At 56.5% G+C, this 12,724-nt stretch overlaps 1 protein-coding gene across 1 annotated transcript; it reads left to right on the top strand.

The window, feature by feature from the left end:
* The first annotated feature begins 15 nt into the window (after positions 1 to 15).
* Positions 16 to 12,194, top strand: DNTTIP2 (deoxynucleotidyltransferase terminal interacting protein 2). Its single transcript, XM_078621811.1, has 6 exons — positions 16 to 1,238; positions 1,727 to 1,820; positions 4,757 to 4,849; positions 8,287 to 8,451; positions 9,744 to 9,853; positions 11,576 to 12,194. The coding sequence occupies exons 1-6, from the start codon at positions 403 to 405 to the stop codon at positions 11,718 to 11,720; spliced, it is 1,443 nt and encodes a 480-aa protein (XP_078477937.1). The 5' UTR covers positions 16 to 402; the 3' UTR covers positions 11,721 to 12,194.
* The last annotated feature ends 530 nt before the right edge of the window (positions 12,195 to 12,724 follow it).

Here is a 12,724-nt window from a genome sequence, read left to right on the forward strand (position 1 = left end):
TGGAGGTGAGGGAGGTGAGCAGGGAGGTGAGCAGGGTGGTGAGCAGGGAGGTGAGCAGGGTGGTGAGCAGGGTGGTGAGCAAGGTGGTGAGCAGGGTGGTGAGCAGGGTGGTGAGCAGGGGGGTGAACAGGGGGGTGAGCAGGGGGGTGAGCAGCAAGATGGCGGCAAAGCTCAAAGCCAAGAAACTCCCAGCGAGGACGAAGCCATCGGAGCCCCTCGAAGCCCGTGACGATGATGACGACGGTGACGACGATGGTGATGACGATGATGGTGATGACGATGATGACGATGATGACGGTGATGACGGTGATGATGGTGAGGGGGTGGAGGAGGTGCAGATGAAGACATCGCGGCCGAAGGTCGGGACGTGGAAGGTCAAGAGTTTGAAGGTCAAGGGTGACGATGATGACGACGACGATGATGGTGATGACGATGATGATGGTGATGGTGATGACGACGATGATGATGATGGTGATGATGGTGATGATGGTGAGGGGGGTGGAGGAGGTGCAGATGAAGACATCGCGGCCGAAGGTCGGGACGTGGAAGGTCAAGAGTTTGAAGGTCAAGAGTGACGATGACGACGATGATGGTAATGATGATGGTGATGATGGTGATGATGGTGAGGGGGTGGAGGAGGTGCAAATGAAGACATCGGGGCCGAAGGTCGGGACGCGGAAGGTCAAGAGTTTGAAGGTCAAGGGCGACGACGATGACGACGGTGATGACGACGGTGATGACGACGGTGATGACGACGGTGACGACGACGATGATGATAACGACGATGATGATGACGATGATGATGGTGATGAGGAGGTGCAGAGGAAGACATCGCGGCCGAAGGTCGGGACGCGGAAGAAGGCCAAGGGCTTGAAACTGCTGGGCGACGATGACGACGACGATGATGATTACGACGACGATGATGATAACGATGATAACGACGACGATGACGACGTGGGCCTCACCTCATCGGAGGCCGGAGTTCCCGCCCCCACCGCCGACGACGGCCGCCATGAGGAGCTTGTCGACGCGGAACGAGCGACGTTCGTCATCGACCGCACGCCCGGCCATGGCGGCCGTGGCGGTGACGTCATCGTCGTCGGCGGTGACGTCACCGAGGAGGAGGGGGTGGGGGGGCAGAGGGGGGTGGAGGAGGAGGTGAGGAGGCTGCTGAGGGAGAGGGCGGCCTTCATGAGCACGGGCATGAAGCAGAAGAAGAAGAAGGTCAAGGAGCAGAGGTGAGGGGGGGGAGGGGGGAGGAGGGGGAGAGGAGGGAGGTGAGGGGGGGGGGGAGGGGGGGAGGGGGAGAGGAGGGGGGGGGGGAGGAGCAGAGGTGAGGGGGGGGAGGGGGGGGGAGGAGCAGAGGTGAGGTGGTGGGAGGGGGGGGGGAGGAGGAGGGGGGAGGGGCAAAATGAGGAGGGGGAAAAGGGGAGGGGGAAGAGGGAGGAGGGGGGGGAGGACGAGGGAGGGGGGGGGGAGGAGAAGGATGGGGAGGAGGGGGGGAGGAAGGTGGGGGGAGGAGGAGCAGAGGTGAGGGGGGGGGGGAGGAGGGGGGGGAGGGGGGTGGGGAGGAGGGGGGCAGAGGTGAGGTGGTGGGGAGGGGGAAGGGGGGGAGGGGAGGGGGAAGGGGGGAGGAGGAGGGGGGGGGAGGAGGAGGTGCTTCTCACTATGAGCAGCGACAGTCTGTCACAGGCGACACGGGGATCTGTGTCTGTGTCGTTCGTAGCCTGGACCCTGGCGTGGAGCTGTTGAAGTACGGAGGATCCTACCTGGGGGCAGCCTACAGCCAACACAGAGTGGGCCCGGCACTCACAGACTCGGTGAGTGTCTCTGTGTGTGTGTGTGTCTGTGTGTGTCTGTGTGTGTCTGTGTGTGTGTGTGTGTCTGTGTGTGTGTGTGTGTGTCTGTGTGTGTCTGTGTGTGTCTGTGTGTGTGTGTGTGTCTGTGTGTGTCTGTGTGTGTGTGTGTGTGTCTGTGTGTCTCTGTGTGTGTGTGTGTGTCTGTGTGTGTCTGTGTGTGTGTGCCGGGAAAGGTCCTGGCAAGGATTATTCAACATCGCCTTGCTAGGCATGCTGAGGAGAGGCTTGCGGAGCCCCAATGCGGTTTCAGGAAAGGGCGGGTCCTGCACAGATGCCATATTTTCTGTCCATCTGCTACAGCAGAGGTGTAGGGAATTCCAACAAGACCTGCATCTCTGCTTTATTGACCTGGTCAAGGCCTATGATACCATCAGTAGGACTGGGCTCTGGGTTGTTCTTCGTGCTTTCGGAGTCCCTGACCCTCTGCTCACGATCATTAAGGACCTTCATGATGGTGAGCCGGCCCGGGTAAAACTACGTGGCCGGGAGTCGGAGCCTTTCCCTGTACACCTTTGGGGTGCGACAGGGATGTCCTCTGGCTCCCACATTATTTAACATCTATTTCGACTAAGTAGTTCGTGAAGCCTTCAATAGCTGTACCGGGGGAATTTCCATTTGGTACAGATATAATGGGAGGCTGATCGACGCCCGGGTGCGATCAAGGGATGGCTCCCTATTGGTCAACCACGTTATGTATGCCGATGATTTGGTAATAGCTGCTCATTCAGAAGAGGAGTTGGAGACGCTGCTGCTGAGACTGGAGCGTGCCACTAAGAGGTGGGGCCTTACCATCAGCCCCACCAAAACTAAGCACCTGCCTGGGTATTTTGTACCATTGGACACTCCACCCCCACAACTCCCAATCGGTGATGGGGCAGTTGTGGAGAGAGTGGAGAGTTTCCCATACCTGGGCAGTGTGCTTATGACCGGCTCCAGTTTAACAGCAAAGGTCTCACTCCGAATCAGTCGAGCGGCAATATCTTTTCATCGGTTGCGTAACGCTGTGTGGAAGCTACCTGGTCTGTCGCTCCGCACGAAGCTTCAGGTCTTCTCGGCCACGGTCATTCCCTCCCTTCTCTACGCTTGCGAAACGTGGACCCCCTTAATGGAGCATCTTCGCCGGTTGGAAACATTTAGGCTGGCCTGCCTACGATCCATCCTGGGTTTAACCAGGCTGGATTGTGTGAGGAGCTCACAAATCCTTGAAAGATCTGGGCAAAGTCCCATCGGTGAGCTCCTCCGGCAGGCAAGGCTGCGTTGGCTGGGTCACGTAGCCCGCATGCCCAGCCACCGCATGCCTAAATAGCTTTTGTTCAGCCGGATCGAGGGGGCTAAACGGGCGCGGCACAGGCTAGAGAGGAGATGGAGTGATGTGATACAGGAGGACTTGGAGCTGAGTGGACTTGCCGATGACTGGTACCAGCGGTGTCAAGATCGGCCTCAGTGGCGGAGGCTCGTGAAGGACGCTACTGGGCAGTTGGAGGCAGTCGCCCTCCAACAACAACGGAGGGCGGAGGAGCGACGCTCACAACAACGAGCGGAGCGCCGGGTGGCTAAAGCACAGCAAGTTGGTACAGTAGGGGGCAAAGGTGGTGTATCAGCCAGTCGTCTTGGTCATCTCGGTCAGTCGACCCATGGCACCTGTTGGGTCTGCCCCGTAACCTCCTGCCAGCGGGCGTTCGACACTTCACGTGGCCTCAAGGTGCACTTGGCCTGGCACAAGCGTCGTGGTGACGTCACCGCCACTTAGTGGCAAATGGCGGTTGTTGTGTGTGTGTGTCTATGTGTGTGTGTCTCTGTGTGTGTCTGTGTGTGTGTGTCTGTGTGTGTGTCTGTGTGTGTGTGTGTCTGTGTGTGTGTGTCTCTGTGTGTGTGTCTGTGTGTGTGTCTGTGTCTGTGTGTGTGTGTGTTTCTGTCTCGCGGTGCCGGACGGGCAACACTGTCGTGGACATTGCTGTGTGGGGAGGACCAATGCCCATTGGCCTCTCCCCTCATGGCGTCTGTGACCACCACAGTGGCTAAACGGGGGCTCTGGACGGGTGCGAGCGGCTGGTAACCCCTCCACCTTCAATTAATTACCGCTAAACCACGAGGGAAAAATATAATTAACAAGCTTGTGCCAGAGGCCCCGGGGGGTCAGGCTTTTATGACGTCTCCTGGCCAAACCCCATTTGGCGGAGCCAGAAGATTGAATCTTCACCCTCGGGGCTCCTCCAGAAACAACGAAAAACCATTGCGGATGGCCACGTGGAATGTTCGAACGCTCACTGCGGAGGAGAGGCTGCCACTCCTCTGTCGGGAGCTGGACCGGTACCGCCTGGATCTCTGTGGCATTCAGGAGGTCCGGTGGACCGGCTCTGGCTCCTGCCACCATGAGGGGTGGACAGTCCTCCACTCGGGGCAGGAGACTGCCAAACAACAGGGAGTGGCTCTTCTTCTGAACAAAAGAATGAAGGGGGCGTGGGAGCGTGGCGGTGAGGTGTGGGAAGCTGTAAGCCCCAGGCTACTTTGGGCTCGCCTTCCCAGGGTTCAGTAGGAGGCTCACTGAGCCAGACTGAGGCTCCCACAGGGTTCAGTAGGAGCCAGACTGAGCCAGACTGAGGCTCCCACAGGGTTCAGTAGGAGCCAGACTGAGCCAGACTGAGGCTCCCACAGGGTTCAGTAGGAGTCTCACTGAGCCAGACTCAGGCTCCCACAGGGTTCAGTAGGAGCCAGACTGAGCCAGACTGAGCCAGACTGAGGCTCCCACAGGGTTTAGTAGGAGTCTCACTGAGCCAGACTAAGGCTCCCACAGGGTTCAGTAGGAGTCTCACTGAGCCAGACTGAGGCTCCCACAGGGTTCAGTAGGAGCCAGACTGAGCCACACTGAGCCTGACCGAGGCTCGCTGTCCCTGCAGTTGTTGTCTCACAGCATCTTGGCCGGTGGAGTGGAGAAGCGTCCGTCGCTGCCGATGGCGGCCGGGGAGCGGCAAGCGAAGAAGAAGCGGAGGGTGAGCACACGCACACACGCACACACGCACACACGCACACACGCACACGCGCACACGCGCACACACGCACACACGCGCACACGCGCACACGCGCACACGCGCACACACGCGCACACGCACACGCGCACACATGCACACGCGCACACGCGCACACGCACACACGCACACACGCACACGCGCACACGCGCACACACGCGCACACGCGCACACGCGCACACACGCACACGCGCACACGCGCACACGCGCACACACGCACACGCGCACACGCGCGCACGCGCGCACACGCGCACGCGCACACGCGCACACGTGCACACGCGCACACGCGCACACGCACACACGCACACACGCACACATATACACATATACACATACACACATATATACATACATATATACACACACACACACACATACACACATATACACATATACACGCACACATACACACATATATACACATACATATATACACACACACACACACATACACACATATATACAGTTACACACATACACATACACACATACACACAGTCACACACACACCTACACAACAACAACCGCCATTCGCCACTAAGTGGCGGTGACGTCACCACGACGCTTGTGCCAGGCCATGTGCACCCTGAGGCCACGTGAAGTGTCGAACGCCCGCTGACAGGAGGTCACGGGGCAGACCCAGGTGCCACACCTACACACACACACCTACACACACGTGTGTATGCAGGTATGCGTGTAGGTGTACGTGTGTATGTAGGTATGGCCTGGCACAAGCGTCGTGGTGACGTCACCGCCACTTAGTGGCGAATGGCGGTTGTTGTTGTTGTTGTAGGTTTGTGTGTGGTTGCATGCGCACCCCAACTACGCCCCACTCATCTTCTTGGTTCTTTCTGTCGTGGCTGTGACGGTTCCACCTGAAGACGGAGGCTTGTGTTGCCTCCGAAACGTCGTGAATTTTTAAATTTGTTTTATTTAACTTTTATTAATTTAAATGTTTTACCTACGTGGTGACTTTACCGAAAAAAACCTCAGAGTATTCACTATACAATCACGATACTAAATTTCGATTTAAAGCTTCTTTCGTGACTGCAGGGATTCATCTTCTTGGTTCTTTCGGTAAAGTCACGCGACTATTTGCGGCAGTGGAAAAACACCACCGATTGCAAACCGTGCTGGCCTGGTTCTGATGCGGCAGTGGAAAAACACCACCGCTTGCAAACCGTGCTGGCCTGGTTCTGATGCAGCAGTGGAAAAACACCACCGCTTGCAAACCGTGCTGGCCTGGTTCTGATGCAGCAGTGGAAAAACACCACCGCTTGTAACCGTGCTGGCCTGGTTCTGATGCGGCAGTGGAAAAACACCACCGCTTGTAACCGTGCTGGCCTGGTTCTGATGCAGCAGTGGAAAAACACCACCGCTTGCAAACCGTGCTGGCCTGGTTCTGATGCAGCAGTGGAAAAACACCACCGCTTGCAAACCGTGCTGGCCTGGTTCTGATGCGGCAGTGGAAAAAACACCACCGCTTGTAACCGTGCTGGCCTGGTTCTGATGCAGCAGTGGAAAAACACCACCGCTTGCAAACCGTGCTGGCCTGGTTCTGATGCAGCAGTGGAAAAACACCACCGCTTGTAAACCGTGCTGGCCTGGTTCTGATGCAGCAGTGGAAAAACACCACCGCTTGTAAACCGTGCTGGCCTGGTTCTGATGCGGCAGTGGAAAAACACCACCGCTTGTAACCGTGCTGGCCTGGTTCTGATGCAGCAGTGGAAAAACACCACCGCTTGTAACCGTGCTGGCCTGGTTCTGATGCAGCAGTGGAAAAACACCACCGCTTGCAAACCGTGCTGGCCTGGTTCTGATGCAGCAGTGGAAAAACACCACCGCTTGTAACCGTGCTGGCCTGGTTCTGATGCGGCAGTGGAAAAACACCATCCGCTTGCAAACCGTGCTGGCCTGGTTCTGATGCGGCAGTGGAAAAACACCACCGCTTGTAACCGTGCTGGCCTGGTTCTGATGCAGCAGTGGAAAAACACCACCGCTTGCAAACCGTGCTGGCCTGGTTCTGATGCAGCAGTGGAAAAACACCACCGCTTGCAAACCGTGCTGGCCTGGTTCTGATGCGGCAGTGGAAAAACACCACCGCTTGTTAACCGTGCTGGCCTGGTTCTGATGCAGCAGTGGAAAAACACCACCGCTTGTAACCGTGCTGGCCTGGTTCTGATGCGGCAGTGGAAAAACACCACCGCTTGCAAACCGTGCTGGCCTGGTTCTGATGCAGCAGTGGAAAAACACCACCGCTTGTAAACCGTGCTGGCCTGGTTCTGATGCGGCAGTGGAAAAACACCACCCGCTTGTAAACCGTGCTGGCCTGGTTCTGATGCGGCAGTGGAAAAACACCACCCGCTTGTAAACCGTGCTGGCCTGGTTCTGATGCGGCAGTGGAAAAACACCACCGCTTGTAACCGTGCTGGCCTGGTTCTGATGCAGCAGTGGAAAAACACCACCCGCTTGTAACCGTGCTGGCCTGGTTCTGATGCAGCAGTGGAAAAACACCACCCGCTTGTAAACCGTGCTGGCCTGGTTCTGATGCGGCAGTGGAAAAACACCACCCGCTTGTAAACCGTGCTGGCCTGGTTCTGATGCGGCAGTGGAAAAACACCACCGCTTGTAACCGTGCTGGCCTGGTTCTGATGCGGCAGTGGAAAAACACCACCGCTTGCAAACCGTGCTGGCCTGGTTCTGATGCAGCAGTGGAAAAACACCACCGCTTGTAACCGTGCTGGCCTGGTTCTGATGCGGCAGTGGAAAAACACCATCCGCTTGTAACCGTGCTGGCCTGGTTCTGATGCGGCAGTGGAAAAACACCACTGCTTGTAACCGTGCTGGCCTGGTTCTGATGCGGCAGTGGAAAAACACCACCGCTTGTAACCGTGCTGGCCTGGTTCTGATGCAGCAGTGGAAAAACACCATCCGCTTGTAACCGTGCTGGCCTGGTTCTGATGCAGCAGTGGAAAAACACCACCGCTTGTAAACCGTGCTGGCCTGGTTCTGATGCAGCAGTGGAAAAACACCATCCGCTTGTAACCGTGCTGGCCTGGTTCTGATGCAGCAGTGGAAAAACACCATCCGCTTGTAACCGTGCTGGCCTGGTTCTGATGCAGCAGTGGAAAAACACCATCCGCTTGTAACCGTGCTGGCCTGGTTCTGATGCGGCAGTGGAAAAACACCATCCGCTTGTAACCGTGCTGGCCTGGTTCTGATGCGGCAGTGGAAAAACACCACCGCTTGTAAACCGTGCTGGCCTGGTTCTGATGCGGCAGTGGAAAAACACCACCGCTTGTAAACCGTGCTGGCCTGGTTCTGATGCGGCAGTGGAAAAACACCACCAAGAAGATGAATTACGATACTATACTACGCCCCGCTCCCCTCCCTCCTCGCAGGAGCTGCGCCAGGCAACGGCGGGCGCCGGCTGGTTCGGCATGACGGCGCCGGAGGTGACACCCGAGGTGGCGCAGGGCTTCACGGCTCTCCGTCTGCGCGGGGCAGCGGACGCCAAACGCTTCTACAAGAAGGCCGACCGCGAGGGCGCGCCCACTCACTTCCAGGTGAACTCGGCAGGGCGAGCGTGCGACTGTGTCTGTGTGTCTGTGTGTGGGTGTGAGTGTGACTGTGTGTGTGTGTGTGACTGTGTGTGACTGTGTGTGTGTGTGTGACTGTGTGTGACTGTGTGTGTGTGTCTGTGTGTGTGTGTGTAACTGTGTGTGTCTGTGACTGTGTGTGTGTGTCTGTGTGTGACTGTGTGTGTGTCTGTGTATGACTGTGTGTGTGTGTGTCTGTGTGTGTGTCTGTGTGTGTCTGTGTGTGTCTGTGTGTGTGTCCATGTCTGTGTGTGTCTGTGTGTGTGTAGTGGGGAGCGGTGGTGTAGCGGTTAGCGCGCTGCGCTACGAACCTGGCGACCTGGGTTCGATTCCCGCTCACGGCCAACACCCAGTGACGATTATCTAAACCGGTCCTGGGCCTCCCCTAGGTCGACTCAGCCTCATGAGTACCTGGTGCGATGTGAAAACATCGCCGCTAGGGAGACAAAGGCGGCCGGGCGTGGTGCTGGCCACCCACCCCCTCGTGTGCCGTGCAGGCCTTTATAGGTGCTCGCTAACAGCACTTGCCCCTACAGTCTGTTAAGGCTAAATGGGGGATCTTTGTCTTTGTAGTGGTTAGGGGGAACGGTAGTGTAGTGGTTAGCGCGCTGCGCTACGAACCCGGCGACCCGGGTTCGATTCCCGCTCACGGCAAACACCAGTGACGATTATCTGAACCGGTCCTGGGCCTCCCCTAGGTCGACTTGGCCTCAAATGAGTACCTGGTGCGGTGCGTAAACATCGCCACTGGGGAGACAAAGGCGGTCGGGCGTGGTGCTGGCCACCCACCCCCTCGTGTGCCGTTCCGGCCTTCATAGGTGCTCGCTAACAGCACTTGCCCCTACAGTCTGTTAAGGCTATACGGGGGATCTTTGTGTGATCTTTGTGTAGTGGTTAAACACACACATGGCCTGGTTCTATTTGGGGCAGTGGAAAAACACCACCCGCTTGCAAACCGTGCTGGCCTGGTTCTATTTGGGGCAGTGGAAAAACACCACCGCTTGCAAACCGTGCTGGCCTGGTTCTGATGAGGCAGTGGAAAAACACCACCGCTTGCAAACCGTGCTGGCCTGGTTCTGATGAGGCAGTGGAAAAACTTATTTTTTTACTTTTTTTTTTTAACCGTGAACCGTGTTTGCGTTGGTCACCACCCCCGTGTCCCACCCCCCCCCTCCGTGTCCCACCCCCCCATCCGTGTCCCACCCCCCCATCCGTGTCCCACCCCCTCCTCCCCTCCGTGTCCCACCCCCCCCCCCCAGCTGGCACGGGTGGTGGACAACCCGATCGACTTCTTCCACGCGAGGGTCCCGCGTCGCCAGCGCAAGCGCACGCTGGTGGAGGAGCTGCTGGCGGACGCCACGCTGCGCAGGTGGGGAGGCCGGTGGTGACGGTGGTGGTGGTGGTAGTGACGGTGGTGGTGACGGTGGTGGTGGTGACGGTGGTGGTGGTGGTGACGGTGGTGGTGGTGGTGGTGATGGTGCTCACCACCCACCCCCTCGTGTGTGCCACAGTGCCAGTGGCCTTCATCGCCGCTGCTGCTGCTACTCGCTATGAAACAGCACTTGCCCCTACAGCCCGTTAAGGCTATACGGGGGATCTGTGTGTGTGTGTATTGGGTTCAATTGAGTCACAGACGACGTAGACTTTGAGTCCAACACATTTATTCAAGTCCAACACTCGGGGGGGGGGGGGGGGGGGCGGGTAACTTTCCCCTCAACAGAATGAGAACCTGTGGTCGTGACCACCAGGCTAGTAGCTTCTTGGTTCTTTCGGTAAAGTCACGTAGAAGGGAAATAATAAAATAAATAATAACATAACATCATAAAATACAAAAATAAAACATAATAAAATACAATTCTCAAACATAATAAAATACAATTGTGAGAATTGTATTTTATTTCGATTAAAAGCTTTCGTGACTGCAGGGATTCATCTTCTTGGTGCTTTCGGTAAAGTCACGTAGAAGGGAAATAATAAAATAATAAAAATCAAACATTATAAAATACAATTCTCACGACGTTTCGGCCACAACGCAAGCAGCCGTCCTCAGGTGAAGAACAGGTCTGTCGGAAAGACAGCGTCTCATTCAGATGCTGCCTTTCCGACAGACCTGTTCTTCACCTGAGGACGGCTGCTTGCGTTGTGGCCGAAACGTCGTGATAATTATTTTATTATGTTTGATTTTTATTATTTCCCTTCTACGTGACTTTACCGAAAGAACCTAGAAGATTATTGTATTATGTAATGTTTTATTTTTATTATTTTATTATTTCCCTTCTACGTGACTTTACCGAAAGAACCAAGAAGATGAATCCCTGCAGTCACGAAAGCTTTAAATCACCAGGCTAGTAGCTGCACTACTTCCAACTTAACTGCTACTACAGCTCCAGGTCTACGTGTTGGAGACCCGTCGAACGTAGATCCTCGACGAAGCGTTTCTTCCCAGATGAACTGCAACCCCCCAGGAATCTCCTGGGGCAAACCCGTCTCGTATCCTCTTCCAGAATCCTCTAGAAGGATCTGGGTTCCAACCAGGTGACGGTGGCCAGCCCCCAGAGGTCGCAAACGGGTTTTGATTCCTTACCCGTACCCGGCCGCACCAGGGTCGCAAACGGCTACCCGTACCCGGCCGTATCCGTACCCTACCTGTACCCGGCCGGGTATCGGGTAGGTTACGGGTATCGGGTACCCGTTTGCGACCTCTGAGATGAAGCCACGTTGCAGGCGCGGGTGGGTTGATTCTAGGCACTTGAATTGTGAGAAGAGACAAGACGTTGGGAAATGAGTGACACACGGTGACTCGCCAGTGACTCACGGCCTACCCGTACCCGGCCGCACCAGGGTCGCAAACGGGTACGGGTAGCCGGAGACGTGACCGGTCACGTGTCCTTCCCGGGTCAACCGGAGTTGCCACAGCCTTAGAGTAACCTCATCCCTCGACGACACCCACACACACACCCTCTCCTGTAGGGGTTGGCACTGCACTACATGTGTGCAAGTGCTGCTTGCTACTAACAGCACTTGCCCCGACAATCTGCTGGGGCTACACGGGGGATCTTTATCTGTGTCTGTGTGTGTGTGCCCCTGGCAGCTATGCTAAGCGCAAGGTGCAAGAGATCGTGGCGCTGAGGGCAGCTGGGAGGGGAGGGCGCAAGGGCGGCGGGCAGAGGAAGCGGCAACAGCAGCAGCAGCAGCGCAAGCAGGAGAAGAAGCAGCGCAAACAGAAATCTACATGAGCGGAGCTCGCTCACTCAGTCACTCGCCCAGTCACTCAGTCACCCACTCAGTCAATCAGTCACTCAGTCGCTCACCCAGTCACTTACTCGGTCACCATCTCAGTCACTCAGTCAGTCACCCAGTCAGTCACCCAGTCACTCACCCAGTCAGTCACTCACCCATTCACCCACTCCGTCACTCACTCACTATCTCACTCAGTCACCCAGTCACTCACCCACTCAGTCACTCACTCAGTCACTGTCACTCACCCAGTCAGTCAGTCACCCATTCACCCAGTCACCCACCCACTCAGTCACACACCCAGTCGCCAACCTACTCACTCATTCACCCACTCACCAACCCACACACCCACTCACCAACCCACACACCCACTCACCAACCCACACACTCACTCAGTCACTCACTCTTTGGATGGCCTTCATCCAGCAGTTGGTCGACGATTATTGATCAAATAAAATTGAACGAACTCCAAACACTCCCCACATTGTGGCTCGGGCAGTGCCACGTGAGCCAGGCGACTCGCTGGGGGGGGGGGGCAGTCCCCGTTGTGATGCTGAGCCAGGTGGCTCACTCAGTCACTCACCCAGTCACTGTCACTCTGTCACTGTCACTCAGTCAATCACTCACTCAGTCACCCACTCACTCACCAACCCACACACTCACTCATTCACCCACTCACCAACCCACACACCCACTCATTCACCAACCCACACACCCACTCATTCACCCACTCACCAACCCACACATTCACCCACTCACCAACCCACACATTCACCCACTCACCAACCCACACACCCACTCACCAACCCACACACCCACTCACCAACCCACACACCCACTCACCAACCCACACACCCACTCACCAACCCACACATTCACCCACTCACCAACCCACACATTCACCCACTCACCAACTCACACATTCACCCACTCACCAACCCACACACTCACTCATTCACCCACTCACCAACCCACACATTCACCCACTCATTCACCCACTCAC

The sequence above is a fragment of the Lampetra planeri genome, unplaced genomic scaffold, assembly GCF_965212315.1.
Source record: "Lampetra planeri unplaced genomic scaffold, kcLamPlan1.2.h2 scaffold_118, whole genome shotgun sequence".
Classification (NCBI taxonomy): domain Eukaryota; kingdom Metazoa; phylum Chordata; class Hyperoartia; order Petromyzontiformes; family Petromyzontidae; genus Lampetra; species Lampetra planeri.

Coding starts and splice junctions, on each gene's coding strand:
- DNTTIP2 (XM_078621811.1), top strand. CDS start 403: ATGATGACGACGACGATGATGGTGATGACGATGATGATGGTGATGGTG. Junction 1,239..1,726: donor AAGAAGGTCAAGGAGCAGAG/GTGAGGGGGGGG, acceptor TGTCGTTCGTAG/CCTGGACCCTGGCGTGGAGC. Junction 9,854..11,575: donor GCGGACGCCACGCTGCGCAG/GTGGGGAGGCCG, acceptor TGCCCCTGGCAG/CTATGCTAAGCGCAAGGTGC.